This window comes from Callithrix jacchus, chromosome 22 (assembly GCF_049354715.1).
Source record: "Callithrix jacchus isolate 240 chromosome 22, calJac240_pri, whole genome shotgun sequence".
Taxonomy (NCBI): Eukaryota; Metazoa; Chordata; class Mammalia; order Primates; family Cebidae; genus Callithrix; species Callithrix jacchus.
The window spans coordinates 18,358,930-18,386,759 of NC_133523.1; the positions used below are offsets into that span (position 1 = coordinate 18,358,930).

The window sequence follows — 27,830 nt, forward strand, 5'->3', positions numbered from 1 at the left end:
ACTGGACCCCTTTCTGGTAACAATACCTTTATAAAATATTTATTCCAGTTTTTCCCTGCATTTAATAATTTCGTTCCCTTTCAGGTGTGACATGGTAAAAGCCCCATAAAACCGCATACCTCAACCGTACCTCGGCTTTCTATTGAAACTGCTCTCTGTAACCCAAATGTGACAGGCAAGCAGTCCAAACTCATGCCATCTTGGCGCCTGCGACTTGTAATAAGTAATTAAGGACTGTAATTTCCACCCTACCCAGACAATGTGTAAACTAACGCTCATCTTGACTTCCGTAAACCACTTAAGTAACAATCAGATTGACAAAAGTCCCCTGGCCCTTGGAATGTCCGGAGTCCCCCACCCTCATCTCTGCCCCGGAGGTGATTTACAGAATCCACTAGCCCTTGGACTGTCTGAAACCCCTCATCTTCATTCCCGTTTTTCACCCTTACCCCCGAGGTGGTTTTAGGGGTATAAGAGGTCTTGACACCCTCCTTTTGGGGCCACGGGTTGGAGACGCGAGTCCTCCCTGGCCGACAGCAATAAAGACCCTGCAATTTGGCATACTTTCGTCTTGGTGTTGACTTTCTATGCTCGGGCCAGTACAACACAGGCAAGTTTTTATTTTCTTGGCTGAAAACGAGTAGCCTGAGAAGTAAGCAGTAGGAATCCTTGGCCATGAGACCAACAGCCTCATCCCAAATTCCTGCTTTGTGGAGGACATCAGGCCCTCCTTGTTCCAGTGTGACTTGGGAGTCTCCCCAGCTCCAACGCAAGGGAATGGCTTTATTGAACACGGAGTCTAGAATTTTTTTTTTTTTTTTAAGAGAGGGTTTTGCCATGTTGCCCAGGCTGCTCTCGAACTCCTGAGATTGCCCAGGCAATCCACCCACCTCGGCCTCCCAAAGTGCTAGGTGTCCGATAAGTCCGACCACCCCTTACTGCTCGTGTTCCCCTTGGGACGGCCGAATGAGTAGACCAGGCGAATTAGGCGTTCAGGCTTTATTGGGAGGGCTCCCGGCGGACCGAACACGGGGTAGAGAGTAGATCGGCCGCGCGCGGACAATTGGAGACAGGCTTTTTATACTGTGGTAGAAGATGCTGCAGTAATTTTCCACTGCCGTTGAGCAAGAGAGGGGACGTACTCTTTCTCAGGCGGAGTTTCTTGCGGCTTATCGGCTATCTCCTAACAAAGGAGGGTTTCGAGGCCTGCCGCGATAAGGGAAGGAGGGGGATGGGGTCTTGCAACCAGCTCATATGGGAACCTAGCTAAACATTAATGGTAGTACTTTTCCACTGTCGTTGGGGTTTTTCCAGTTGACTGTGGTAGGGGGAAGGGAAGGCCGGTCCTAACACTAGGATTACAGGCGTGAGCCACTGCGCCCGGCTCGGAGTCTGGAATTTCATGCACACTCCTGTGACCAGTGTTCTGGAAAAAGAGCAGAGAGGACCCACGGAGTACAGGAAGCTGACAGTGCCTACTCTGGAAAGCCAAGAGCAAGTTCTGCTTCCACGCAAGTCCAAGGTCCCAGAGATAAGCCCGGTTACGAGAGGCTGCCGGTAGCACCTGTCACTCAAACCCCACACTGCCAGGATTCGGATCACTTCTGTTGCTCAAGCCCCGGGGAGGGAGGGGCTCTGGGACATCATCCAATCAGAGGCAATGTGGTGCAAACTGTCCAATCAGGTGCGCGGAGAGGAGGGGCAATTTCCGAATCCCGAAGCGGTCTCTTCTCGCGGGGATCAGCTTGGTTCCGGGTTTTAGTTGGTCCCGGAGGCCTCAGGTTCTTGGATACTGCAGCTTCTGTCGCGTGGAACCGACTCTGGCTGCTGGAGCCCCAGGGAGGACCCAGGACATCCGGAAGCCAGAAATGGTGAGCGTGCGGAGCCCGGGCGTCCGGAGACCTGAGGAGGGGCTGGTCGGAACCGGCTGTGATGGGTCCCGCATCCCCCTGGCGCAGCTCGGCCCTTGGTCCCCTCGACCTCAGGATTGGGCTGGGACCGGCAGCCGGGACCCCGAGCGTCCTGACCCGTCCCTGCCCGCGACTGCAGCCCCGGCTCCGGCGCCCTCTCATAACAGCTGCGCGTCCGTAGCCCCGCGTCTCCCCAGGTTGTGCGGGGGACAAGGGAGAGTCATGGGGGCATCCCGCCTCGGGTATGGGATGCGGGCGGGAGGAGCCATGGCCTGTGGGGTCCCCAGTTCATTTTTTCTCCTTTAGGCTGCCCCCGTTTCCCTTTGAGTAAAGGTGTGGGAAGACCCGACTGGGTCTCGAACTTGCGACCCCATCCCCCAGCCTTGCTCCTCCTAGGGCTGCAGTAAATCCCTGAATTTCCAGTTCTCTCCCCGCATTCGCCAACCCCAGCCTCCCCTCTCTACTTCACATGATTATTGTTATTATTATTATTATTATTGAGGCAGAGTATCGCTCTGTCCCCCAGGCTGGAGTGCAGTGGCGTGATCTCCTCTCACTGCAACCTCGGCGTCCCGGGTTCTAGTGATTTTCCTGCCTCAGCCCCCTAAGTAGCTGGGATTACAGGCGTGCGCCACCACACCCGGCTAATTTTTGTATTTTTAGTAGAGCTGGGGTTTTACCATGTGTCGGGGTCCGGCACGTCTGCCGGGGGACTACCGACCTGCGGGAGTCCCCGAGACCGCCAACGTAGATGTCTCGTTCAACCTGAGAGAGAGAGAGTGCGCGGAAAAGAAAGAATACAGAAAAGTAGAGTCTGGAGGGCTGCGTGAAGATTATGGCCAAAACGCAGCAAATTTATTTTTGTGGGTTACAGCTTTTATACCTTTTTTCTTGTTTACATTTACCTTATCTCAGCAGAAAGAAAGAAAGGGGTAGACAGAAAGGAAACAGAAACTCCATAAAAAATAGTTATCAGGGGCTTGTGATATCCGCTCAGAAAGCAGTTTAAGGGGGCTAGTGATAGTAGTTTACATTTCAAAGATTTTACATTTCAAAGATACAATGGCGCCCTTAAGGTGGCTGGTTAAACCTGTTTTTCACCAGGAGCTAAAACAAAGGTTTGGCTCCAGGGAAAATATGGGCAGAGGTCTCTGCCCCTCTTAGGCATCTCAATTGCAGCAAGTTTATTGCTTACACAGAGACTGAAGGGGGACATGGAAGCAGACAGCACAATGTCCTCATAAACTGCAGGCCTTTGCTTTGCATTCTATTGTTGCTTTTAGTGAGTCAGCTCATGGCCCTGTCTCACTCGACAGCCCTCGAGGTGGGGAAATGCAGACAGGTCCAGCAGCCAAACTGGGGCGAGTCAACTAGCTGTCTCGAGCCCTTGGCGTGAACACCACAACCATGCTGGCCTGGCTGGCCTCAAACTCCTGACCTCAGGTGATTACAGGTGGGAGCTACCACGCCCGGCCATTTCACATTAACTGTTCCCCATGCTACATTTCAAACAGACACAGTGTTTTAATTGTCACCTTTTCCACCTAGCCCTAGATTGCAATTTCGTGAAAGGCTTGTTTTCTGTTTGTGAACATTTCACATGTGAAACTGGATGTTGGGTTGTCAGCCCACCCTCCTATTTTTCTGTTCCTGGGTTTCGAAACTGTCCAGGGATTTCTCCCAGCTGCCTTTGGAAGAATGGGTGAAAAGTCTTTTCTGGCCTGGTTAATCTTTCCTGGTCATTTGATGAGCTTCCTAGGGAGGGGTTCTTGTCTGAAAGAAGGAAGACGTTTTCTTAGTTCTTTAGGAAATTCTACAGGGAATCCCTGCTGGCGATGGGGTGGGGAAAAAACAATGGAAAGAAACTTCTTCCTTCTGAAGCAGCTTCATTTTCACTCCTGTTAGAGTGCATTGACCACTGATGACTCACTGTAGTCTCAACCCTTGGGACCCAAGTGATCCTCCCGCCTCAGCCTCCCAAGAAGCAGGGACCACAGGCGCATGCTACTGTAAGGGTTATTGCCGAGTTTAAAATGAGAAAACTGAGGCCGGTATAAGAAAATTAAATGCCAATTTATTCAGCTCTCAGGCGAGGTTCTATGGTCTGGGGAAAGGGGGCCAGAGAAGTCGCGCTGACTTCCTGGGGCATGGGGTTTTTATGGCTGTGAGGATCGAGCAACATCTGGGTGCTCTGATTGGCTCCAGGGGAGCGGGATTGGGATGGGGCCGGCCGCTATTGGTTGGCGGGTTGTTGGGTGGCTTTTCCCGTGCGAGAGCCGTCCAGGGTTGCATCAGCCGGAGCCTTCCAGGGGAGCCATGCGGCAGAGCTAGGTACTGGGTGCAGAGTCAGGTGCTGAGTGCAGAGGTAGGTGTGTCCAGCCTCCCAGCGAGGCAGCCGGCCTTACAGCTACCACACCCTATTCATATATATATATATATATTTGAGATGGAATCTTGCTCTCTCAGCCAGGCTAGAGTGCATTGGTGCTATCTTGCCTCCCGGGTTCAAGCGATTCTCCTGTTTCAGCCTGCTGAGTAGTTTCATCTACAGGTGTGTGCCACCACACCCGGCTAATTTTTTGTATTTTTAGTAGAAATGAGGTTTCACTGTATTGCGCAAGCTGGTCTAGAACTTGTGACCTTGTGATCTACCCACCTTGGCCTCCCAAAGTGCTGGGATTCCAGGCGTGAGCCACCATGCCCAGCTGAGGTCAATTCTCTGTTAGCAAAGAGCAGCCTGAGAGAGATCAGGATGCAAACACAGGTAAGGAAGGCAAGCTCTAACACAGAAAGAAGCCTCCTTGTAACATGCAGATGCACAGTGTGCCCCAGGAGGCACAGTCTCCTCCCTTCTTGGAAATACTCAAAAGAGGCTTATGTAGGGAGAGAGCCTGCAGCAGCACGGATAAGAAGAGCTGCCCTAGCTGGGTGTGGTGGCTCATGACTGTAATCCCAGCACTTTGGGAGGTTGAGGTGGGCAGATCACCTGAGGTCAGGAGTTCGAGACCAACATGGCGAAAACCCTGTCACTACTTAAAATACAAAAAGTAGCCAGGCACGGTGGTGGGCATCTGTAATCCCACCTACTCAGGAGGCTAAGGCAGGAGAATCGATCGCTCGAACTAGGGAGGCAGAGGTTGCAGTGAGCTGAGATCTCGCCATGGCACTCCAGCTTATGACAGAGTGAGACTCTGTCTCAAAAAAAAAAAAAAAAAAGAGCTACCCTGAGCCAGGCACATCCACCTTGGACTGTTCTGCCAGCGCCCCCCAGCTGCTGCTCCCAGCCCTCCGCCATTTTTATATATGCACGGTAGGAAGAGATACACAACAGGAAGTAATTTAGGATGAGAACCCCGCCTGTGGGCACTAGAAAGGGTGGGGTGAGGACTCAGAAATTCACGTCTTATGGAAAAGAAGCACCCCTCCTCTCCGACTTGTCTATAAAAACTCTCGTATTTCACTGTAAAACCTCAACCCATCTTTCTGTGACCCCTGTCTGCCCCAGAGAGCTTTCTTCCTTTTGCTTATTAAACTTCTGCTCTAACCTCACCTTTGGTATGTCTGCTGTAAAGTTGACTGAAAGAAGGGAGAGGCAGCCCCAGGGTCAGGTTTAGCAAATGTATTCAGTCTGCTGGGCTGCCTCACCACAGGCAGTGAAGGCAGCAGCCCAGCTCTCACACTATGGGAGTTACATAGGGGGTTTGCAGGTCTAGTCTAAGAAAAACTGAATCTTGGTTTTCAGGGGCCGACATCCTGTTTAACTGGGTCAGCATTCTGGGTCTGAGAACCAAGTGTGACCGCATCCTGGAACCTGGGTACCCTGTTCACAAGGCCTGAGGTTGTTTCTGTTATAAGCTTTGGCTTAGCAGGAGGGAACAGGGGTGGGGTGGGGGACATCTGTGGGCCCGTTTTGTTGTGACCCTAACATCCATGTCCTTGATTTCCTTGGCCATTGAGACCCAGAACTTCAGGTGACATCTCAGCAAGGCAGTGGCAGAAGGAAAGCATGCCAACCCCCCTACTCCTGGGAAGTGAATTCTCACCATGGCTTCCTCCCTGTCCTCAGTAAAATACCCATGCAGGGTGCTCTCTTTGCTCTCTCAACCCATGTCAGATTATCTTAGAGGCCAGCCCTGTGCTCCTCACGGATGTCCATTATGTGTATAATAGTTTTTGTTCTCTCTTTGAAAAAAAATTTGGCCCGGTGCAGTGGCTCATGCCTGTAATCCCAGCACTTTGAGAGGCCGAGGTGGGCGGATCACCTGCGATCAGAAGTTTGAGACCAACCTGTCCAACATGGAGAAACTCTGTCTCTACTAAAAATACAAAATTAGCTGGGTGTGGTGGCGCGTGCCTGTAATCCCAGCTACTCAGGAGGCTGAGGCAAGAGAATCGCTTGAACCCAGGAGGCGAAGGTTGCAGTGAGCCAAGATAGTGCCACTGCACTCCTCCCTGGGCAGTAAGAGCAAAACTCAGACTCAAAAAAATTTAATTGATTAATTATTTGGAGATGGACTTTCACTGTGGTGCCCTGGGTGGTCTACCTCTGGCCTTAACCAATCTTACCATGTTAGCCTCCCAGTAGCTGGGATTAACGGTGTGAGGTCCAGTGGCAAATCTTTCTTGCAACCACATATCCACCGTGACTGAAACAGCTGGGGCTGTAAGCAGGGTGTGCAGGCATTGCCCACCATCAGTGGATCTGTCTTCATTTGCCCCGACTGGCTGACCGGCTTTGCATCCTGATGTCTGGCATGCACTTCTACCTGCTGCTTGTGCAGGAGTTTGAGCTTTGCTTAAGCTGTGTTGCTCTGGTTGGTTGGTTGGTTTTGAGACAGAATCTTGCTTTTGTCACCCAGGCTAGAGTGCAGTGGCATGATCTCGGCTCACCGCAACCTCCATCTCCCAGATTCAAGTGATTCTCCTGTCTCACTCTCCTGAGTAGCTGGGATTAAATGTGCCCACCACTACACCTGGCTAATTTTAGTATTTTTCTTACAGATGGGGTTTCCCCAGGTTGGCCAGGCTGGTCTCGAACTCCTGAATTTAAGGGATCCCCCTGCCTCTGCCTCCCAAAGTGCCGGGATTATGGGTGTGAGCCACTGCACCCAGCCATGTTGCTCTGTTTTGTTTTGTGTTTTCCTTGCAAATCTGTAACTAAAACCTTAGTTTGGGCTGGGCATGGTGTCTCACGCCTGTAATCCCAGCACTTTGGGAAGCCAAGGTGGGCAGATCACCTGAGGTCTGAGTTTGAGACCAGCCTGGCCAACATGGAGAAACACTGTCTCTACTAAAAATACAAAATTAGCCAGGCGTACTGTTGTAACAGGAGCAGCCACGGGAAACGGATCTCTCGGACACCAAATACAGGAGGAAGGAGTTTATTCGGCCAGGAGCAAGGTGGCATAGTTACCCACAGCCAAGCTTGCCTAACAAAGGAAGGTTCCATCTTTATATAGGCTTATACTTTAGATGTTACACGTGGAAGAATCGTAGGTTTATAGCTTAACATATAAAAAGGGTCTCGGTTTACAGTCTCTCGAGAATTACATATGAAAAGGATCTCAGTTTGCAGTCTCAGGAATTACATATGAAAAGGGCTTCGGTTTACAGTCTTAGGAATGAAAAAGGGAAGTTGATCTGAGATGCCTGGGTCTCCCTCTTCATCGGCAGGTGCCTATAATCCCAGCTACTTGGGAGGCTGAGGCAGGAGAATTGCTTGAACCTGGAAGGCAGAGGTTGCGGTGAGCTGAGATCGTGCCATTGAACTCCAGCCTGGGGAACAAGAGCAAGACTCTGTCTAAAAACAAAACAAAACACCTCAGATCGTGGCCAGGTGTGGTGGTGGTTCACGTCTATAATCCCAGCACTTTGGGAGGCTGCTGCAGGAGGATTGCTTGAGCTAAAAAATTTGAGACCAGCCTAGGTAACATAGGGAGATCCTGTCTCTACAAAGAATTTTAAAAATTAGCCAGGTGGGCTGGGCATGGTGGCTCAAGCCTGTAATCCCAGCACTTTGGAAGGCCGAGGCGGGTGGATCACGAGGTCAAGAGATCGAGACCATCCTGGTCAACATGGTGAAACCCCGTCTCTACTCAAAATACAAAAAATTAGCTGGGCATGGTGGCATGTGCCTGTAATCCTGGCTACTCAGGAGGCTGAGGCAGGAGAATTGCCTGAACCCAGGAGGTGGAGGTTGCGGTGAGCCGAGATCGCCCCATTGCACTCCAGCCTGGGTAACAAGAGCAAAACTCCATCTCAAAAAAAAAAAAAAAAAATTAGCCAGGTGTGGTGTTACCACCTGTAGTCCCAGCTACTTAGGAGGCTGAGATGGGAGGATGGCTTGAGTTCTGGAGATAAAGGCTACAGTGAGCTGTGATTGCACCACTACATTCCAGCCTGGGTGACAGAGCGAAAAGCCATCTAAATAAACAGAAAATGTGACTGGGCATGGTGGCTTATGCATGTAATCCCAGCACTTTGGGAGGCCGTGGTGGGTAGATCACCTCAGGTCAGGAGTTCGAAACCAGCCTGCCCAATATGGTGAAACCCCATTTTACAAAAAAATTAAAAAATTAGCCAGGTGTGGTGGTATGTACCTTTAGTCCCAGATGCTTGGGAGGATGAGATAGGAGAATTACTTGAACCTGGGAGGCCGAGGTTGCAGTGAGCCAAGATCACACTACTGCACTCCAGCCTGGGTGACACAGCGAGACTCCATCTCAAAAAGAAAAGGAAAGAAAAAGAAAACTCATTATAAAGTATATTCACAGAAGAATGAAGAAAATATTTGTCATAAGTTGTAGTACTAATGACTGCATCTTTGGAATCATCATTGAGGTGGCTGACCGGGTCCTGGGCTTCACGTTAAGTTCCTGATGGTCCCCTCCCAGACTCATCTCTGTCTTTCCTCTTTGGTGACGACTGCCCTGATTCTTTGGCTATTTTTCATGTTTCTACTATTTGTTTTTTGTTTTTGAGATGGAGTCTCACTCTTGCCTAGGCTGAAGTTCAGTGATGCAATCTCAGCTCACTGTAACCTCTACCTCCTGAATTCAACCGATTCTCCTGCCTCAGCCTCCCGAGTAGCTGGGATTACAGGCACCCTCCAGCGTACCTGGCACATTTTTTTTTTTATTTTGGTATTTTTAGTAGAGATGGGTTTTACCGTATTACCCAGCCAGGCTGGTCTTGAACTCCTGACCTCAAGTGATCCACCCCTCCCCCTTGATTTCCCAAAGTGCTGGGATTACAGATATGAGTCACCACACCTGGTCCCATGTGTTATTTTTCATGACCCATTGTTTTTTAGCTTTGCCTTCTTTGAACTTTGATAAATGAGTACTGATGGAGTTAAAATTCGAGGGTGTTCTGGTGGTTTCTTTGCCTAGGCACATTTCACACGTGCTCATGTCTCCGGCTGTGGGCTGTCCAGTTCACTCATTCATTCTGGTGGCTCTAGTTTCCGGGTTTTTTTCAAGTTTCATTTTGCTTGGGAAAAATACTGCTATCATCATCTGATAGCAGTCGCCAAGTGCAAATGCATCCTGAAGACTCTGGACATGAGACAGAACACTGGGATTTAGATTATGGTGAAGTGCAAGGGCATAGCAGTTGAGCGTATCCTAGAATCCTTCATCTCTGCATAACTTTGTTTGCTGTGATCACCATTACCTGGGACTCTCAGTAGAGTAATTTTTGCCCCTGTCAACATGAAATCATCTATTTGACATTTTTTTGTGGCTAATTTCTCACTGGCAAAAGAATGGACCTTGTGGCCTGGGTACAGTGGCTCACACCTGTCACCCCAGCACTTTGGGAGGCTGAGGCAGGTGAATCACCTGAGGTTAGAAGTTTAAGACTGGACTGGCCAACTTGGTGAAACCCCGCCTCTACTAAAAATAAACAATTAGCTGGGTGTGGTGGCATGCTTCTGTAATCCCAGCTACTCGGGAGGCTGAGGCAGGGGAATCACTTGAATTCACAAGGCGGAGTTTGCAGTGAGCTGAGATCTTGCCACTGCACTCCCTCCTGGGCAACAGAGCAAGACTTCGTTTCAAAATAATAATAAAAGAATGGATCTTCTTTTCACATATGGTATTTCATCTTCTGTTAAGCATGTTTTAAAATTTGTCCCATTGTGATCAGGTGCGATGGCTCACACCTATAATCCCAGCACTTTTGGAGACTGAGGCCGGTGGATCACCTGAGGTCTGGAGTTTGAGAGCAGCCTGGATAACATGGTAAAACCCTGTCTTTATTAAAAATACAAAAATTAGCCGGGCATGGTGGTGGGTGCCTGTAATCCCAGCTACTTGGGAGGTTGAGGCAGGAGAATTGCTTGAGCCCAGGAGGTAGAGGTTGCATTGAGTCAAGATTGTACCATTGCACTCCAGCCTGGGTGACAAGAGTGAAACTCAATCTCAAAAAAAAAAAAAAAAAAATTCCCATTGTTTAATCATGAGTTCGTTTATTTTTACTCTGCATGTTCATTTTTAAAAAATATTGTTGGCTGGGCGCAGTGGCCCACGCCTATAATCCCAGCACTTTGGGAGGCCAAGGCAGGTGGATCATGAGGTCAAGAGATCAAGACCATCCTCGACAACATGGTGAAACCCCGTCTCTACTAAAAATATAAAAAGTAGCTGGGCATGGTGGCACACGCCTGTAGTCCCAGCTACTTGGGAGGCTGAGGCAGGAGAATTGCCTGAACCCAGGAGGTAGAGGTTTCGGTGAGCCGACATCGAGCCATTGCACTCCAGCCTGGGTAACAAGAGCAAAACTGTCTCAAAAAAAAAAAAAACAAAAATGTATACACATATATATATATTTAAGGGGTACATGTGCAAGTCTGTTACGTGGATATATCGTGCTGTGAGGTATGACTTGCTAGCATTTATTTGAGGATTTTTTACATCGATAGTCATAAAGGCCATTTGTAGCTTTCTTTCTTGTAATGTCTGTCTTTGGTGTTAGCATAATTTTGACCTCATAGAAGGAGTTTTTGGAGTGTCCCCTCTTAAGTTTTGGAAGAGTTTGAGGAGGATTGACAGTAATACTTCTTTAAATATTTGGTGGATTTCAGCAGTGAAACTATTTGGTGTCCTGGGTTTTTGCTGTTTTTTTTTCTCCTATTACTATGTCAATCTCCTACTGCTATAGTTCTGTTCAGATTTTCTATTTTTCATGCCTCACTCTTTTTTTTTTTTTTAATTTAATTTTATTTTTTTTAAGACAATGTTTTACCATGTTGGTCGAGCTGGTCTTAAACTCCCGACCTTGAACTCCTTGGCCTCCAAAGTGCTTGGATTACAGGCGTGAGCCACCACGCCCGGCCCCTACTCTTGGTATATTGTGTATGCGTAGACATTTGTCCATGTAATCAGCTATCCCATTTGCTGAAGTATTCTAATGGACTTCTGTAATTAAGCCTGAGTTGTACAGTTCTTTGTGCACTGCTGTTACGTAGGTATTCTGCTGCTGTTGTGAGTCTAAGAGGTGAGGTGAGGGGAAGCATTCTATTGACCTGTGATTTAGCCTCACTTAAAAATAATAGGCCAAGCACAGTGGCTCATGCATGTAGTCCCAGCACTTTCAGAGGCTAAGGTGGGCAGATAGCTTTAGCCCAGGAGTTTGAGAGCAGCCTGGGCAACACAGGGAGATCCTATCTCTACAAAAAAAACAAAAACTAGCTGCGTGTGGTAGTGCCCACACGCAGAATAAGGGATGAGGTGGAAGGATCACTTAAACCTGGGAGATTAAGACTACAGGAGCCACGATTATACCACTGCACTCTAGCCTGGGCAACAGTGAGATCCTGTCTCAAAAGAAAAATATTATGTTAATCTTTATTTATTTATTTATTTGGAGAGAGTCTCACTCTGTCACCCAGGATGGAATGCAGTAACACAATCCTAGCTCACTACAGCCTTGAATTCCTGGGCTCAAGCAATCCTCCTGCCTTAGTTTCCCAAGTAACTAGGACCACAGGTACCTGCCAACATACCTTGCTAATGTTTTAAACAATTTTTTCTAGAGATGGGGTCTCACTATGTTGCCCGATCTGGTCTTGAACTCTTGGCCTGAAGAAGCCTTCTGCCTATGTATGCCTCCCAGAGCCACTGGGATCATAGGTATAAGCCACTGTGCTTGGCCATAACATTTAATTTTTTAATTTTTTTTTTTTTTAGACAGAGTTTCGCTCTTGTTACCCAGGCTGGAGTGCAATGGCGCGATCTCAGCTCACCGCAACCTCCACCTGCTGGGATTACAGGCACGCGCCACCGTGCCCAGCTAATTTTTTGTATTTTTAGTAGAGACGGGGTTTCACCATATTGACCAGGATGGTCTCGATCTCTTGACCTTGTGATCCACCCGCCTCGGCCTCCCAAAGTGCTTGGATTACAGGCTTGAGCCACCGCGCCTGGCTAATTTTTTGAGGTAGAGTCTTGCTCTGTTGCCCAGGCTCACCGTGCCCAGCTAATTTTTTTTTTTTTTTTTTTTTTTTGAGATGGAGTTTCACTCTTGTTGCCCAGGCTGGAGTGCAATGGCACTATCTTGGCTCACTGCAACCTCTGCCTCCCAGGTTCAAGTGATTCTCTTGCCTCAGCCTCCTGAGTAGCTGGGATTACAGTCATGCGCCACCATACCCAGCTAATTTTGTATTTTTAGTAGAGACAGGGTTTCTCCATGTTGCTCAGGCTGGTCTTTAACTTCCAACCTCAGGTGATTCACCCACCTTGGCCTCCCAAAGTGCTGGCATTACCTGCATGAGCCATCACGCCTGGCCCTAATTTTTGTATTTTTAATAGAGATTGGTTTTTACTGTTTAGGCCAGGCTGATCTTGAACTCCTGACCTCAGGTGTCTGCCCTACTACTATACAATGCCTGCTCTATTACTAACCAAGTTTTCATATAAATACTGATCCATTGAAGACTCTCTTCTTTTCCCTTGATCTATCTGTTTATCTCCTAATAGTATGCTGTCCTGAATGTGATGGTTTGGAAATCGCTGGTGTGTGTTTGTTTGTTTGTTTGAGACAGTTTCACTCTTATTGCCCAGGCTGGAGTGCAACGGCACAATCTCAGCTCACCGCAACCTCCACCTCCTGGGTTCAAGCGGTTCTCTGGCCTCAGCAGCCTGAGTAGCCTGGATTTATAGGCATGTGCCACCATACCCGGCTAATTTTGTAGTAGAGATGGGGTTTCTCCATGTTGGTCATGCTGGTCTCGAACTCCCAACCTCAGGTGATCCGCCTGCCTCTGCCTCCCAACGTACTGGGATGCTGGGATTATAGGCGTTAGCCACCTCCCCTGCTGGAAATCCCTGGTGTTTGTTAGGCAAGCCATCCACCTGCTCTTCAGAAAGCTTCAACAATTATTACATGTTAATTCCTATTAGGTTTGGAAAAGTAGTTTTTGTTGACCTAAAATACCTGTTTTGGGGACTTTTTTTTTTTTTTTTGACAGAGTCTCGCTCTGTTGCCCAGGCTGGAATACAGTGGTGTGATCTCAGCTCACTATAACGTCTGCTTCCTGGGTTCAAATGATTCTTCTGCCACAGCCTCCTGAGTAGCTGGGACTACAGGAATGCGCTATTATGCCTGGCTAATTTTTTGTATTTTCAGTAGAGACGAGGTTTCACTATGTTGGCCAGGCTAGTCTCGAACGCCCGTTCTTTTATTTTTTTTTTTTTTTGAGACAGAGTTTTGCTCTTGTTACCCAGGCTGGAGTGCAATGGCGCGATCTTGGCTCACTGCAACCTCTGCCTCCTGGGTTCGGGCAATTCTCCTGCCTCAGCCTCCCAAGTAGCTGGGATTACAGGCACGCACCACCATGCCCAGCTAATTTCTTGTATTTTGAGTAGAGACGGGGTTTCACTATGTTGACCAGGATGGTCTCGATCTCTTGACCTCGTGATCCACCCGCCTCGGCCTCCCAAAGTGCTGGGATTGCAGGCTTGAGCCACCGCCCCCAGCCCCGGAACGCCTCTTCCTAAGTGATCCACCCACCTCGGCCTCCCAAAGTGCTGGGATTACAGGTGTGAGTCACCGCACTTGGCTGTATTGGGTATTTATGGAATTTTATAAAGATACCATTTGGAAGAAGTGACATCTTAGAGACATTGAGTTTTTTCTTGAAACACGTGTCATCTTTCCACTTACTCCACTCTGCTTTGGCATTAACTCATAGAAATTTAAAAATTCTTCCATTAGGGTGATTCAATATTGATGATGAGTCTTACTACTTGATGAAATTTGGTTGAGAGTAAACTGCTTGCAAGCTTCCAGATGTTCTCTCTTGATGTAAATACATGGGATGAGCTCATTGCCCCAGTGGACACGTTGTACAACATATGTGATCTGTTGTCTACCAGGAAAGCGCATTTGAGACTCAGTGGCTGGAGGGCTTTTTGGGGGCTGGTCCCCTAGGCACTGCTTGTAGTAGGGAATAAAATAGGCTTTCAGAAGGAAAATGATTCAGTCAGTACCATCCTGTTTGTCACTGTCAGAAACCATTTAGCCACAGCCAGCCCTCTGTCACTTAGGTTGATGGGATCCCTCTTGTAAGTTCCCTGATGGTAGCGAAGGTCAAACTTGGCAAACAGACCTTTTTAAGGATTCCCAGCCCCAGGACTACTAAAATGAGTGCTGTCTGCACACCAGGTTGTAGGAGTTTGTGGTGACAGGTACTAGAGAGCCACTCTGCAATGAGCATTCAGGGCAACGCAGCAGCACGACTGCCTCCCTGGACCCACCATGGAGAGGGTGTTCCTTTCTGCGGCTGCCTCTCTGAGTAGGTCAGTTCTAACACCGGAACTGCTGTGAGGGAGGAAGCGTGTGTGGTGACTCAGTCTTGAAGCGAGTGTTTGGAGAGCTGGCGTCATAAGACCACTTGTGTATTGAGTAGAGATCCCCAACAGTGCTGAGTCTCATCCCTCCTCCTCCACACTTGTGGGATATTTCAGGACTCAGTGGCCTTTGAGGATGTGGCTGTGAACTTCACCCAGGAGGAGTGGGCTTTGCTGAGTCCTTCCCGGAAGCAGCTCTACAGAGATGTGATGCTGGAAACCTTCAAGAACCTGGCCTCTGTGGGTAAGAAGGACAACATTTCCTTTCTTAGTCAATTAGAAGACAGGTGCGCTTTGATCACCCGCACGGTCCCACAATTTGGAATATGGAAAGAGAGTAGGTTGCTGAATAAATGGGGCATCATGGGCCAGGTACAGTGGCTCACCCCTGTAATCCTAGTGCTTTGGGAAGGATTGCTTGAGTCCAGGAGTTTGAGACCAGCCTAGGCAACATGATGCGACCCTGTCTCTTTTTTTAAAAAAAAGGCCAAGCACGGTGGTTCACGCCTGCAGTCCCAGCCCTTTGGGAGCCCAAGGCGGGTAGATTACAAGGTCAACATGGTGAAACCCTGTCGCTACTAAAAATACAAAAATTAGCTGCGTGTGGTGACATGTGCCCTTAGTCCCAGCTACTCAGGAAACTGAGGTAGCTACTCTGGAGGCTGAGGCAGGAGGATTGCTAGAACTCAGGAGGCAGAGGCTGCAGTGAGCAGAGATCATGTCACTGCACTCCAGCCTGGGTGACAGAGTGAGACTTTGTCACCCCCCCCCCAAAAAAAAAAAATCAGGCATGGTGGCAGTGTTTAATAGAACCTAGTTATTTTTCTGTAATTTTAAATAATTCATAATGATTTCTCTGGGTCTACATTTTAGGAATCCGATGGAAGGACCAGGACATGGAGAATCTGTACCAAAATCTGGGGATTGAGCCAAGGTAATTTGCACTCCCAAGAGGAAGCAGTGTCTCTTAAGGGAATCTTCGCTTGTCAGGAAAATTCTAAAAAGAAACAAGACAAATAAGTACAACCTTATGTTTTGTTTTGTTTTTGAGACAGTCTTTTTTTTATTTTATTTTTTTTGAGATGGAGTTTTGCTTTGTTACCCAGGCTGGAGTACAATGGCGCGATCTCTGCTCACTGCAACCTTCGCCTCCTGGGTTCAGGCAATTCTCCTGCCTCAGCCTCCCAAGTAGCTGGGATTACAGGTGCACACCACCATGCCCAGCTAATTTTTGTATTTTTAGTAGAGACGGGGTTTCACCTTGTTGACCAGCATGGTCTCAATCTCTTGACCTCGTGATCCTTTTGTATTTTTTTAGTAGAGACGGGGTTTCACCATGTTGGCCAGGATGGTCTCCATCTCTTGACCTCGTGATCCGCCCACCTCGGCCTCCCAAAGTGCTGGGATTACAGGCGTGAGCCACTGCACCTGGCTCAAACTTAACATTTTTAACTGATTATTAGAAGATTTTCACTAAAAATCCTTCTTTCAATGTAATATAGATGTTGGGTGTCTGGACAGGGTACTAAGAATCTGTGACATGGAAGTCATAGGGAGCTGGGCAGCAGAATCATCAATACACTTCCTTTCAAATAATTCTGACCCAGCAGAAAACCTCCACTCTTCTGATTTTGGCAGCAGCGTAAGGCTTAAGACAACATACCAATTAATAAACCAAGCACTGATAATGCGCTTGTCATTTTTCATAGAAGCCTGGTGGAGAGACTCTGTGGACGTAAAGAAGGGAGTGACCACAGAGAAACCTTCGGCCAGTTTCCAGATTGTCACCTGAACAAGGAAAGTCACACTGGAGTGAAACCATGCAAATGCAGCATGTGTGAGAAAGTCTTCCTCCGGCATTCATTCCCTGACAGGCACATGAGAGCTCACGCCGGACAGAAGCGACATGAGTGTGGTGCGGCATGGGGAGAGAAGCCCGGTACACAGAAGCAACGTGGGAAAGCCTCAGTTTCTCCTAGGAGTGGTCCACAGCACGCAGTAACACCAACTCCACAGAGACCTTATGAATGCAGGGTGTGCGGGAAAGCCTTTCATTCTCCCAATTTATTTCAAATCCATCAACAAACTCACACTGGAAAGAGGCGCTATAAATGTAGGGAAATTGTGAGAGCCTTCACTGTTTCCAGTTTCTTTCAAAAACATGGAAAAATGCACACTGGAGAAAAACGCTATGAATGTAAATACTGTGGAAAACCTTTTGATTATCCCAGTTTATTTCAAATTCATGTTAGAACTCACACGGGAGAAAAACCTTACAAATGTAAACAGTGTGGTAAGGGCTTCATTTCTGCCACTTACGTTCATACACATGAAATCAGAACCCACATGCTGGAGAAATCGCACCAGTGTCAGGAGTGCGGGAAGAAACTCAGCTGTTCCAATTCCCTTCGCAGACACGAACAAACGCATCGTGGAGGGAAACTCTACTGTTGTCAAAAATGTGACAAAGTCTTCAGATGTCCCTCGTCCCTTCGAGCACATGAACGAGCTCACACTGGAGAGAGACCTTATGGATGTAATAAATGTGGTAAAACCTTCAATTATGCCAGTTGTTTTCGAAGACATGAGAAAACTCATAGTGGAGAAAAGCCGTATGAATGTAAGAGGTGTGGCAAAGCCTTCGGGTGGCGCAGCTCCCTACGGATACATGAAATGACCCACACTGGAGAAAAGCCCTTTGACTGTAAACAGTGTGGTAAAGGCTTCACTTGTTCAAAATACCTTAGAGTTCATGAAAGAACTCATTTGGCCGGGCATAGGCAGCCCTTAAGCAGGCTAGGCAGGGGAAATCACCTGAGCCCAGGAGTTTCAGACCAGTCTGGGCAACATGAGAAGGAACCATATCTCAAAAAAAAAAAAAAATTTTAACTGGGTGGGGTGGTGCACACCTGTAGTTCCAGCTACTCAGAAAGCTGAGGAAGGAGGATCACATGAGCCTGGGAGGTTGAGGCTGCAGTGAGCTGAGATCGCGCCACCATACTCCAGTCTGGGTGTCAAAGTAAGACTCTGCCTCAAAAAAAAAAAAAAAAAACTGGGCGCGGTGGTGCGTGCCTGTAGTCCCAGCTATTCAGGAGGCTGAGGTGGGAGGATCGCTTGAGCCCAGGAGTTCTGGGCTGTAGTGCTATGCCGATCGGGTGTCCACACCAAGTTCAGCATCAATATGGTGACCTCCTGGGAGCGGGGGACCACCAGGTTGCCTAAGGAAGGGTGAACCGGCCCAGATCGGAAATGGAGCAGGTCAAAACTCCTGTGCTGATCAGTAGTGGGATCACGCCTGTGAATAGCCACTGCATTCCAGCCTGGGCAACATAGCAAGACCCCATCTCTTAAAAAAAAAAAAAGAAGAGAGAGAAATAACTCACTTATACAGGAGAGATCCTATGAATGTAAGGAATATGAGAATGCATTTGGTTTCCAAAGACACAAAAGACTCACTGGAAAAAAATCCAAAGAATGTAGTCAAGTCCTCAGATAACCCCGTCTCTACTCAAAATACAAAAAATTAGCTGGGCGTGGTGGCACGTGCCTGTAATCCCAGCTACTCAGGAGGCTGAGGCAGGAGAATTGCCTGAACCCAGGAGGCGGAGGTTGCGGTGAGCCAAGATCACGCCATTGCACTCCAGCCTGAGTAACGAGCGAAACTCCATCTCAAAAAAAAAAAAAATTAAATCGTGAAAACTCCCACTCAGAAGAAGTCCTGTAAATGTAAGTAATTTTGAAGGCCTGATGCAAATTAATTATTGTATAATGCTCAACGACTTATGAATGAGTCATACAAAGTTATAAACATATTCCATTTATCAGTGGCTCATTCTTTTTTCTTTTTTCTTTTTTTTTTTTTTGAGATGGAGTCTTGCTCTGTTGCCCAGGCTGGAGTCTTGACTCATTGCAACCTCCACCTCTTGGATTCAAGCGATTCTCCTGGCTCAGCCTCCTGAGTAGCTGGGATTACAGGCATGGGCCACCATGCCGGGCTAATTTTTTTTGTATTTTTACTCGAGACAGGGTTTCACCATGTTGGTCAGGCTGGTCTCAAACTCCTGACCTGATGATCTGCCCTGCCTACCTCCCAAAGTGCTGGGATTACAGGCATGAGCCACCAGGCCCGGCCTTTTTTTTTTTTTATTTGGGACAGAGTCTTGCTCTATCGCCCAGGCTGGAGTGCAGTGGTGCCACCATGCCTGGCTAATTTTTTTGTATTTTTAGTAGAGAGGGTTTTACTATCTTGGGTCAGGCTACTCTTGAACTCCTGACCTCATGATCCACCTGCCTCAGCCTCCCAACTTGCTGGGATTACAATTTTTTGGTATTTTTGTAGAGATGGGGTTTTATACATTGTTGGCCAGCCTTACCTTGAACTCCTGACCTCACGTAATCCACCCTCCTTGGCCTCCCAAAGCGCTGGGATTACAGGCATGAGAAACCAGGCCCGGGACCATGGAACCTTGCCTGGGAGCTGAATAAATTGGCATTTAATCTTTTTGTGCTGGCCTCAGTTTCCTCATTTTTAACTCGGCAATAAACCTTGCAAAAGAATCAACCTTACACCAACATGGTGAAACTCTGTCTATACTAAAACTGCAAAACTTAGCTGGGCGTGGTTGTGTGTGCCTGTAATCCCAGCTACTCAGGAGGCTCATACAAGAGAATTGATTGAACCTGAGAGGCAGAGGTTACAGTGAGCTGAGATTGTGCCTCTGCACTCTAGCCTGGGCAACAGAGCGAGACCCAGTCTCAAAAAAAAAAAAAAAACTCCCAAAAATTAGCCAGGTATAGTGGCATATGACTGTAATCCCAGCTACTTGGGAGGCTGAGGCATGAGAATTTCTTGAACTTGGGATGCAGAGGTTGCAGTGAGCCAAGATTGTACCATTGCACTCCAGCCTGGACAAGAGTGAAACTATCTCAAAAAAAAAAAAAAAAAAAGAAAAATCTTCCACAGACCAGGCATGGTGGTTCACACCTGTATTCCCAGCACTTTGGGAGGCCGAGGCGGGTGGGTCATGATGTCAGGAGTTCGAGACCAGCCTGGCCAACATGGTGAAACCCTGTCTCCACTAAAAATCCAAAAATTAGCCAGGTATGGTGGCAGGCACCTGTAATTCCAGCTACTTGAGAGGCTGAGTCAGGAGAATTGCTTGAACCTGGGAGGCAGAGTGTGCAGTGAGCCGAGATTGTGCCATTGCACTCCAGCCTGGGGGACAAGAGCAAGACTCCGTCTAAAAATAAGTAAACGATTCACATTTTCCTATGGGAACAAGAAGGAATATCCCATCTTTATGCTACAGAGTCTTCTCCCCACATCCCTGTCTATTCTCTGTGCTCCCAAGTGCAATTCCTCTGTGGGCCTGCCTAGCCACAGTACACTCCTCTTGCCTGTGGGTGAGTGTAACTACTAAAACGCTGTCAGTCTTAGTTGACCAGTGATGGTGACCGGAGTTAGCTAGCTTGCCTCAGGTAGACAGCAAGGGAGAGGTCCCCTGAGAGCCCCCAACCCACAGGTCAGTACATCATCCCCAAATAATAAAAAGCAGCCTGGGAAAAAAATCAAGCTGCAGGCACCCATAAGGAATTAGCACAGGGGATTGATTGTACCTGGAGACTTGCCCGCGGCGGCACAGATAGAAGTTCTTGCCCGTTCTGATAAAAACTTGCACAAACATCTGGCTCACTCAGATAAGAGAACATGGCCTGACATAGAAACGGCTTTCACCAGGCTCCCAGGAGAGTTTCTTTTGTGGGCATGAGCACGGTGAGCTCTGGTGGGTACTTTGCTTTCCTTTTTGACTGTGAGCCTGGCCTTTATGAATCATCACTTCAGCCTCTGATTGCTCCTGGGCTAAGGTCCTCAGCCAAGCTTTCATTTCAGCTCCTGATAGGTCCTGGGCCAAGCTGAGCAGCCTCTGTGAATCATTACTTTAGCCCCTGATTGGTCCTGGGCCAACGTCCCAGGATAGGGTCCCCGGATAAACTTTCTGATTGGTCCCGGGCCAACCTGAGTCACAAGTTCTCCAAGACAGCCTGCAAACTAAGCATATTTCTTCCCCTTCCCAATCCATAAAAACCCTGGACCCCAGCCTTGTAGTGGGCAACCCATTCGGGCTTCCCTCTGGTGGCAGAGAGCTTTCTTCATTCACTTATTAAACTTTTACTCCGACCTCACCCTGTATTTGTGCGAGACTCTCTTAAAAAATAAAAAGGCGGGGGTGGAGGGGGGCGGACGCGGTGGCTCACGCCTGTAATCCCAGCACTTTGGGAGGCCGAGGCGGGTGGATCACGAGGTCAAGAGATCGAGACCATCCTAGTCAACAAGGTGAAACCCCGTCTCCACTAAAAATACAAAAATTAGCTGGGCATGGTGGTGTGCGCCTGTAGTCCCAGCTACTCGGGAGGCTGAGGCAGGAGAATTGCCTGAACCCAGGAGGTGGAGGTTGCGGTGAGGCGGGATCACGCCGTTGCACTCCAGTCTGGGTAACAACAGTGAAACTCCGTCTCAAAAAAAGAAAAAAAGACTACAAAGCAGGAAGTCAACTGAAATCTAATTAATCCCTGTAGGGCGGATCACGAGGTCAGGAGTTCAAGACCAGCCTGCCCAATATGGTGAAACCGTACCTCTACTAAAAATACATAAAGGCTGGGCTCAGTGGCTCACGCCAAAACTTCGGGAGGCCAAGGTGGGCAGATCACAAGGTCAGGAGTTTGAGACCAGCCTGGTCAACATAGTGAAACCCTATCTCTACTAAAAATACAAAAAGTAGCAGGGTGTGGTGGCAAGCACCTGTGGTCTCAGCTACTCGGAAGGTTGAAGCAAGATAATCGCTTAAACCTGGGAGGCGAAGGTTGCAGTGAGCCGAGATTGCGCCACTGCACTCCAGCCTGGGTGACAGAGCAGGACTTCATCTTAAAAGAAAAAAATTAGCCAGGCGTGATGGTGCCGCCTGTAGTCCCAGCTACTCAGGAGGCTGAGGCAGGAGAATCACTTGAACCCAGGAGGCAGAGTTTGCAGTGGGCCAAGATTGCACCACTGCACTCCAGTCTGGGTGACGAGAATTCGTCTCAAAGAAAAAAAGGGAACAAAGGATATATAAAACAATGAGAAAACAATTAAAATTGGAATAGTAAGTCTTAGCAACAATTTTTATTTATTTGTTTGTTTGTTTATTTATTTATTTTTGAGACAGGGTCTCTCTCTATTGCCCAGTGCTGGGATTACAGATGTGAGCCACCATACCTGGCCAACCATCACTTTAAATGTATATAGATTAAATCTCCAATCAAAATATATGGAGTGGCTGAATAGATTTTTAAAACACAGCCGGGCATGGTGGCTCACACCTGTAATCCCAGCACTTTGAGAGGCTGAGGTGGGCAGATCACGAGGTCAGGAGTTCCAGGCCAGCCTGACCAACATGGTGAACTGTGTCTCTAATACAAGTACAAAAATTAGCTGGGCGTGGTGGTGTGCTCCTGTAGTCCCAGCTACTCAGGAGGCTGAGGCAGAAGAATTGCTTGAACCCGGGAGGCAGAGGTTGCAGTGAGCCAAGATTGAGCCACTGAACTCTAGCCTGGGCAACAGAGCGAGACTCCATCCCCCCCCAAAAAAAAGATTTTTAAAACCTATTTAAAAAAATACTGAATTTGAGACTGAACATAATCGGGAGAGAAACTTAAAAGAAAAAAAAAATGGGCCGGGCGCGGTGGCTCACGCCTGTAATCCCAGCACTTTGGGAGGCCAAGGCAGGTGGATCACGAGGTCAAGAGATTGAGACCATCCTGGTCAACATGGTGAAACCCCGTCTCTACTCAAAATACAAAAAATTAGCTGGGCATGGTGGCGCGTGCCTGTAATCCCAGCTACTCGGGAGGCTGAGGCAGGAGAATTGCCTGAACCCAGGAGGCGGAGGTGGCGGTGAGCCGAGATCACGCCATTGCCCTTCAGCCTGGGTAACAAGAGCGAAATTCCGGCTCAAAAAAAAAAAAAATACTGAATTATAAGCTGCCTACAAGAGACTCCATTATTATTATTATTTTGAGGTAGAGTCTTTCTCTGTCACCCAGGTTGGAGCGCAGTGGCACAATCTCGGCTCCCTGCAACCTCTGCCTCCCAGGTTTAAGTGATTCTCCTGCCTCAGGCTCCTGAGTAGTTAGGATTACAGGTGCGCACCACCAGTGCTCCATCCAGCTAATTTTTTGTATTTTTAGTAGAAGCGGTGTTTCACCATGTTGGCCAGGCTGCTCTCAAACCCCTGACCTCATGATCCACCTGCCTCAGCCTCCCAGGTGCTGATAATACATGTGTGAGCCACCATGATCGGCCGAGACTCTCTTTATTTTTTTTTTTTTTCAAAACGGGAGTCTTGCTCTGTTGCCCAGGCTGGAGTGCCATGGTGTGATCTTGGCTTACTGCAACCTCTGCCTCCTGGGTACGAGCAATTCTCTTGCCTCTGGCTCCTGAGTAGCTGGGATTGCAGATTCGTGCCACCACCCCTGGCTAATTTTTTTGTATTTTTAGTAGAGACGGGGTTTCACTATGTTGGCCAGGCTGGTCTTGAACTTCTGACCTTGTGCCTCAGTCTCCCAAGTAACTGAGATTACAGGTGTAATCTCAACACTTTGGGCAGCCAAGACAGGTAGATCACTTGAGCCCAGGAGGTTGAGGCTGCAGTGAGCTGTGATTGCACCACTGCACTCCAGCCTGGGTGATGGAGTGAGACCCTGCCTCAAGAAGAAAAAAAAGAAAAAAGAAAAAAAAAGGGTATATGCTTACAATGTAATATTCATTCGCCTTATAAAAGGATATCCTCTCACATGCTACAACATGGATGAACCTTGAGGACGTTATGCAGAAATAAGCCAGTCCCAAAAAGATAAATAATGTGTGATCCTACACCGATGATTCATGGAAAATTGTCCAATTCATAGAATCACAAACTGGAATGTTAGTTGCTAGGAGCTGAGGAGGAGAGGGCTAAGTGAGGAGCTGTTATTCGGTGGGTACAGAGTTTCAGTTTCTCAAGATGGAAACTTTCCGGAGACTGGTTGCATCCCCAGGTTAGTATAGTTGATACTACTGATCTTTAGGCTTGAAAATGGTTAACAGCCGGGCGTGGTGGCTCACACCTGCAATCCCAGCACTTTGGGAAGCTGAGGCGGGTGGATCATGTGAGGTCAGGAGTTTGAGACCAGCCTGGCCAGCATGGTGAAAGCCTGTCTCTACTAAAAATGCAAAAATTAGTCAGGTGTTGTGACATATACCTATAATCCCAGCTACTCGGAGGCTGACAAGGAAAATACAAAAATTGGCTAGGTGTGGTGGCACACAACTGTAATCGCAGCCACTCAGGAGGCTGAGGCACGAGAATCACTTGAACTTGGGGGTCAGAGGCTGCAGTGAGCCAAGATGGAGCCACTGCACTCCAGCCTGGGTAACAGAGAAATAGTACCTCTCAAAAATAGTAACAGTAATGAAGTGTGTCCAGTTGACTGATTTTGAATTTTGACCAAGACTTTGTGTCAAAAAAATTTTTTTTTGGTGGGGGGATATGCTGGGTGTGGTGGCTCACACCTGTAATCCTAGCACTTTAGGAGGCTGAGATGGATGGACTAGTTGAGATCAAGAGTTCGAGACCAGCCTGGCCAACATGGTGAAACCCTGTCTCTACTAAAAACACAAAAAAATTACCCAGTTGTGGTGATGTGCGCCTATAATCCCAGCTACTCAAGAGACTGAGACAAGAGAATTGCTTGAACCCGGGAGGCAGAGGTGGCAGTGAACCAAGATCATGCCACTGCACTCCAGCCTGGGCAACAGAGCAAGACTGCATCTCAAAAAAAAAAAAAAAAGGGGTGGGGAGATATAGCCAAAACAGTGCTTAGAGATAAATTTAGAGCATTGGATGCATACATCAGAAAAGAAGAAACATTTAAATCAATAATGTAATCTTCCAGCTTAAGAAACTAGAGAGAAAAAGAGCAGTATAAACTTATATCTGGCCGGGCGCCGTGGCTCCTGCCTGTAATTCCAACACTTTGGGAGGCCAAGGTGGGTGAATCACTTGAGGATAGGAGTTCAAGACCAACCTAACCCATGTATCAAAACCCCATGTCTACTAAAAATACAATTAGCTGGGAGTGGTGGCTCAAACCTGTAATCCCAGCTACACGGGAGGCTAAAGCATGAGAATTGCTTGAACCCGGGAGGCGGAAGTTGCAGTCAGCCGAGATCACGTCATTGCACTCCAGCCTGGGCGACAAGAGTGAAACGCCTTCTAAATAATAAACAAAAAGTACTGAGCCCCATGTGGTAGTTAGAGCCTGTGGTCCTAGTTGCTTGGAAGTCTGATGATCACTTAAGGCCAGTATGAGGCTACATCACCCACCAGACTACAGACAGAGTGAGGTCATCTCTAAAATAAGAAATAAGTTCCAATCCTTCAACACCCAACTTACATTGGGACATGTAAACTTATTTAAACTGGTGGGGTCCCAGGCTGGAGTGCAATGGCACCATCTCTGCTCACTGCAACCTCCGCCTCCCAGGTTCAAGCAATTCTCCTGCCTCAGCTTCCTGAGTAGCTGGGATTACGGGCACCTGCCACCACGCCCAGCCACTAATTTTTAAAATTTTTTTAAGATATGGGGTCTCTGGTCCGGGTGTGGTGGCTGATGCCTGCTATTCCAGCACTTTGGGAGGCTGAGGCAGGCAGATCACCTGATGTCAGGAGTTCGAGACCAGCCTGACCAACAGGGCAAAATCCCGTCTCTACTAAAAATACAAAACTTAACCAGGAGTTGTGGCAAGTGCCTGTAATCCCAACTACTCAGGAGGCTGTGGCATGAGAATCGCTTGAACCTAGGAGGAAGAGGTTGTCGTGAGCTGAGATCATGCCACTACACTCCAGCCTGGGCAACAGAGTAAGACTCTGTCTCAAAAAAAAAAAAAAAAAAAAAAAGATATGGGGTCTCATTATGTTGCCTGGGCTGGTCTCAAACTCCTAGCTTCAAGCGATCCTTCCTCCTCAGCTTTCCAGACTACTGGGATTACAAGCATGAGCCAACACACCTGGCCACGACCGCCTTTTCTCTGTGAAAACACACTGAATAGTTTGGATTTCTAGTCACATAAAGTGGCAGGTTTCGGGTTCTGTCTCTGTCCAACCATCTATAGTGTGGATCATTTGGGTGGTTATAGGGAAAACTTAAGGGGACCACCTCAGCCTCCAGAGGAAGCCACTTGATCTTGCTGGGTTAGGAGCCACAGGCAGTAAGGTCACTCAGTCTACATGTGGCGCTGTGACCTCATGATGAGCCCTCTTATGTACTAGTAAGCAGCAGTGCTGAGGAAGGCCTGGGCACACTGGCTGGGGTTTGGCATTGGGAGAGCAGTTGAGTTACATTCTCTGCTTTGGAGGGGTTAATACCAAATGCTCCTTGTCCCCCTCCCCTTCCCCTTCCCTCTGCTCCCTCCTCTCCCTTTTTCCGTTCCTCCCCTTCCCTTTCCCCTTCCCCTTCCTTTCCTTTCCTTTTCCCCTCCCCTCCCTTCCACTCTCTCTCTCTCTCTCTTTCTCTCCCTCCCCTCCCCTCCCTTCCTTTCCCCTTCCCTTTTCTTCTCTCTCTCTCTCTTTTTTTTTTGAGATGGAGTCTCACTCTGTGGCCCAGGCTGCAGTGCAGTGGTGTGATCTCAGCTCACTGCAACCTCTGCCTCCGGGTTTCAAGTGATTCTCCTGCCTCAGCCTCCTGAGTAGCTGGGATTACAGGTGCCCACCACCACACCCAGCTAATTTTTGTATTTTTAGTAGAGACGGGGTTTCCTCATGTTGGCCAGGCTGGTCTCGAACTCCTGACCTCATGGTCCGCCTGCCTCTGCCTCCCAAAGTGCTGGGATTACAGGCGTGAGCCACCATACCCTGTCTCATCTCTCTTTTTTTGACAGAGTCTTGCTCCACTGCCCAGGCTGGAGTGCAGTGGCTCAGTCACCGCTCACTGCAACCTCAACCTCCTGGACTCAAGCGATTCTCCTGCCTCAGCCTCCCAACAAGCTGGGACTACAGACACGCATCCCCACATCTGGCTAATTTTTGTTTTTTTTTGTTTTTTTTTTTCAGAGGGAGGCAGGGGTGAGGGTGGGAGGCTAATTTTTGTATGTTTTGTAAAAACAGGGTATCGCTATGTTGCCCAGGCTGGTCTCAAACTTGTGAGCTCAAGCAATCTGCCCACCTCAGCCTCCCAAAGCACTGGGATTACAGGAGCCACTGTGCCTGGCCTCAGGTGGCCCTTTTTTAGTGGCATAGCTGCGGGCCTCCCCCATGCAAGCTTCCAGCTTGCTTATCTGTGTTTGCAGCTCCATTTCTTCAGGCTGCTTTTTGTTAGAAAAGAAATGACTTGGGAGCCTGCCTTTTGTTAAAAGGGAAGCTCTGCAGAGGACTTTTTTTTTTTTTAGACGGAGTTTCGCTCTTCTTACCCAGGCTGGAGTGCAATGTCGTGATCTCGGCTCACGGCAACCTCCGCCTCCTGGGTTCAGGCAATTCTCCTGCCTCAGCCTCCTGAGTAGCTGGGATTACAGGCAGGCGCCACCATGCCCAGCTAATTTTTCTTATTTTTAGTAGAGATGGGGTTTCACCTTGTTGACCAGGATAGTCTTGATCTCGACCTCATGATCCACCCACCTCGGCCTCCCAAAGTGCTGGGATTACAGGCATGAGCCACCGCGCCCAGCCCGAGGGCTCTCTTATCCTCACTGTCTGCCTAAATAATTTCTTTCCACTTCCTGTATCATAGGGGATGAGAGTGTACCAGGTAAGAAGAGAAGGCCCAGCTCGACAAAGAGCTGTGGGGGCCGAGGTGTAAGCCCCCAGAAATGGAAGCTTCTGTCCTAGGTGGCCCTCCATGTGTTATGGAACCAGTTAGTCAGCCAGCAACAGTTTGTTAAAGCTTCCTGGATGTCCTGGTCCTTATTAGGACATCCTGTGTGTGTGTGCCAATTGTTCCAGTAATCTCCCATTCACCCAACTGTTGAGGGAGGGATTAGCACCCTTGCATTATAGGAGGG

General features: G+C 48.3%; 2 protein-coding genes across 9 annotated transcripts in view; one reads left to right on the top strand and one right to left on the bottom strand.

Annotated features, from left to right (window-relative positions):
• The first annotated feature begins 1,747 nt into the window (after nucleotides 1-1,747).
• On the top strand, nucleotides 1,748-18,451 carry ZNF101 (zinc finger protein 101). Of its 4 annotated transcripts, XM_035287538.3 has the most exons (5): nucleotides 1,748-1,871; nucleotides 10,059-10,153; nucleotides 14,879-15,005; nucleotides 15,635-15,695; nucleotides 16,471-18,451. In XM_035287538.3, the coding sequence occupies exons 2-5, from the start codon at nucleotides 10,151-10,153 to the stop codon at nucleotides 17,648-17,650; spliced, it is 1,371 nt and encodes a 456-aa protein (XP_035143429.2). In that variant the 5' UTR covers nucleotides 1,748-1,871; nucleotides 10,059-10,150; the 3' UTR covers nucleotides 17,651-18,451. The 4 variants fall into 4 exon arrangements, with proteins under 4 accessions (XP_035143429.2, XP_078218039.1, XP_008988849.3 ...); XM_078361913.1 differs by lacking the exon at nucleotides 14,879-15,005; XM_008990601.5 differs by lacking the exon at nucleotides 10,059-10,153.
• ZNF14 (zinc finger protein 14) overlaps nucleotides 7,276-27,830 on the bottom strand; it is a 44,144-nt gene continuing 23,589 nt past the window's right edge. For all 5 annotated transcript variants that reach the window (XM_054249672.2, XM_078361912.1, XM_054249671.2 and 2 more), the window contains one exon: nucleotides 7,276-14,999. The gene's annotated coding sequence lies outside the window, so the exon portion shown is untranslated. The remainder of the gene's footprint in view (nucleotides 15,000-27,830) is intronic.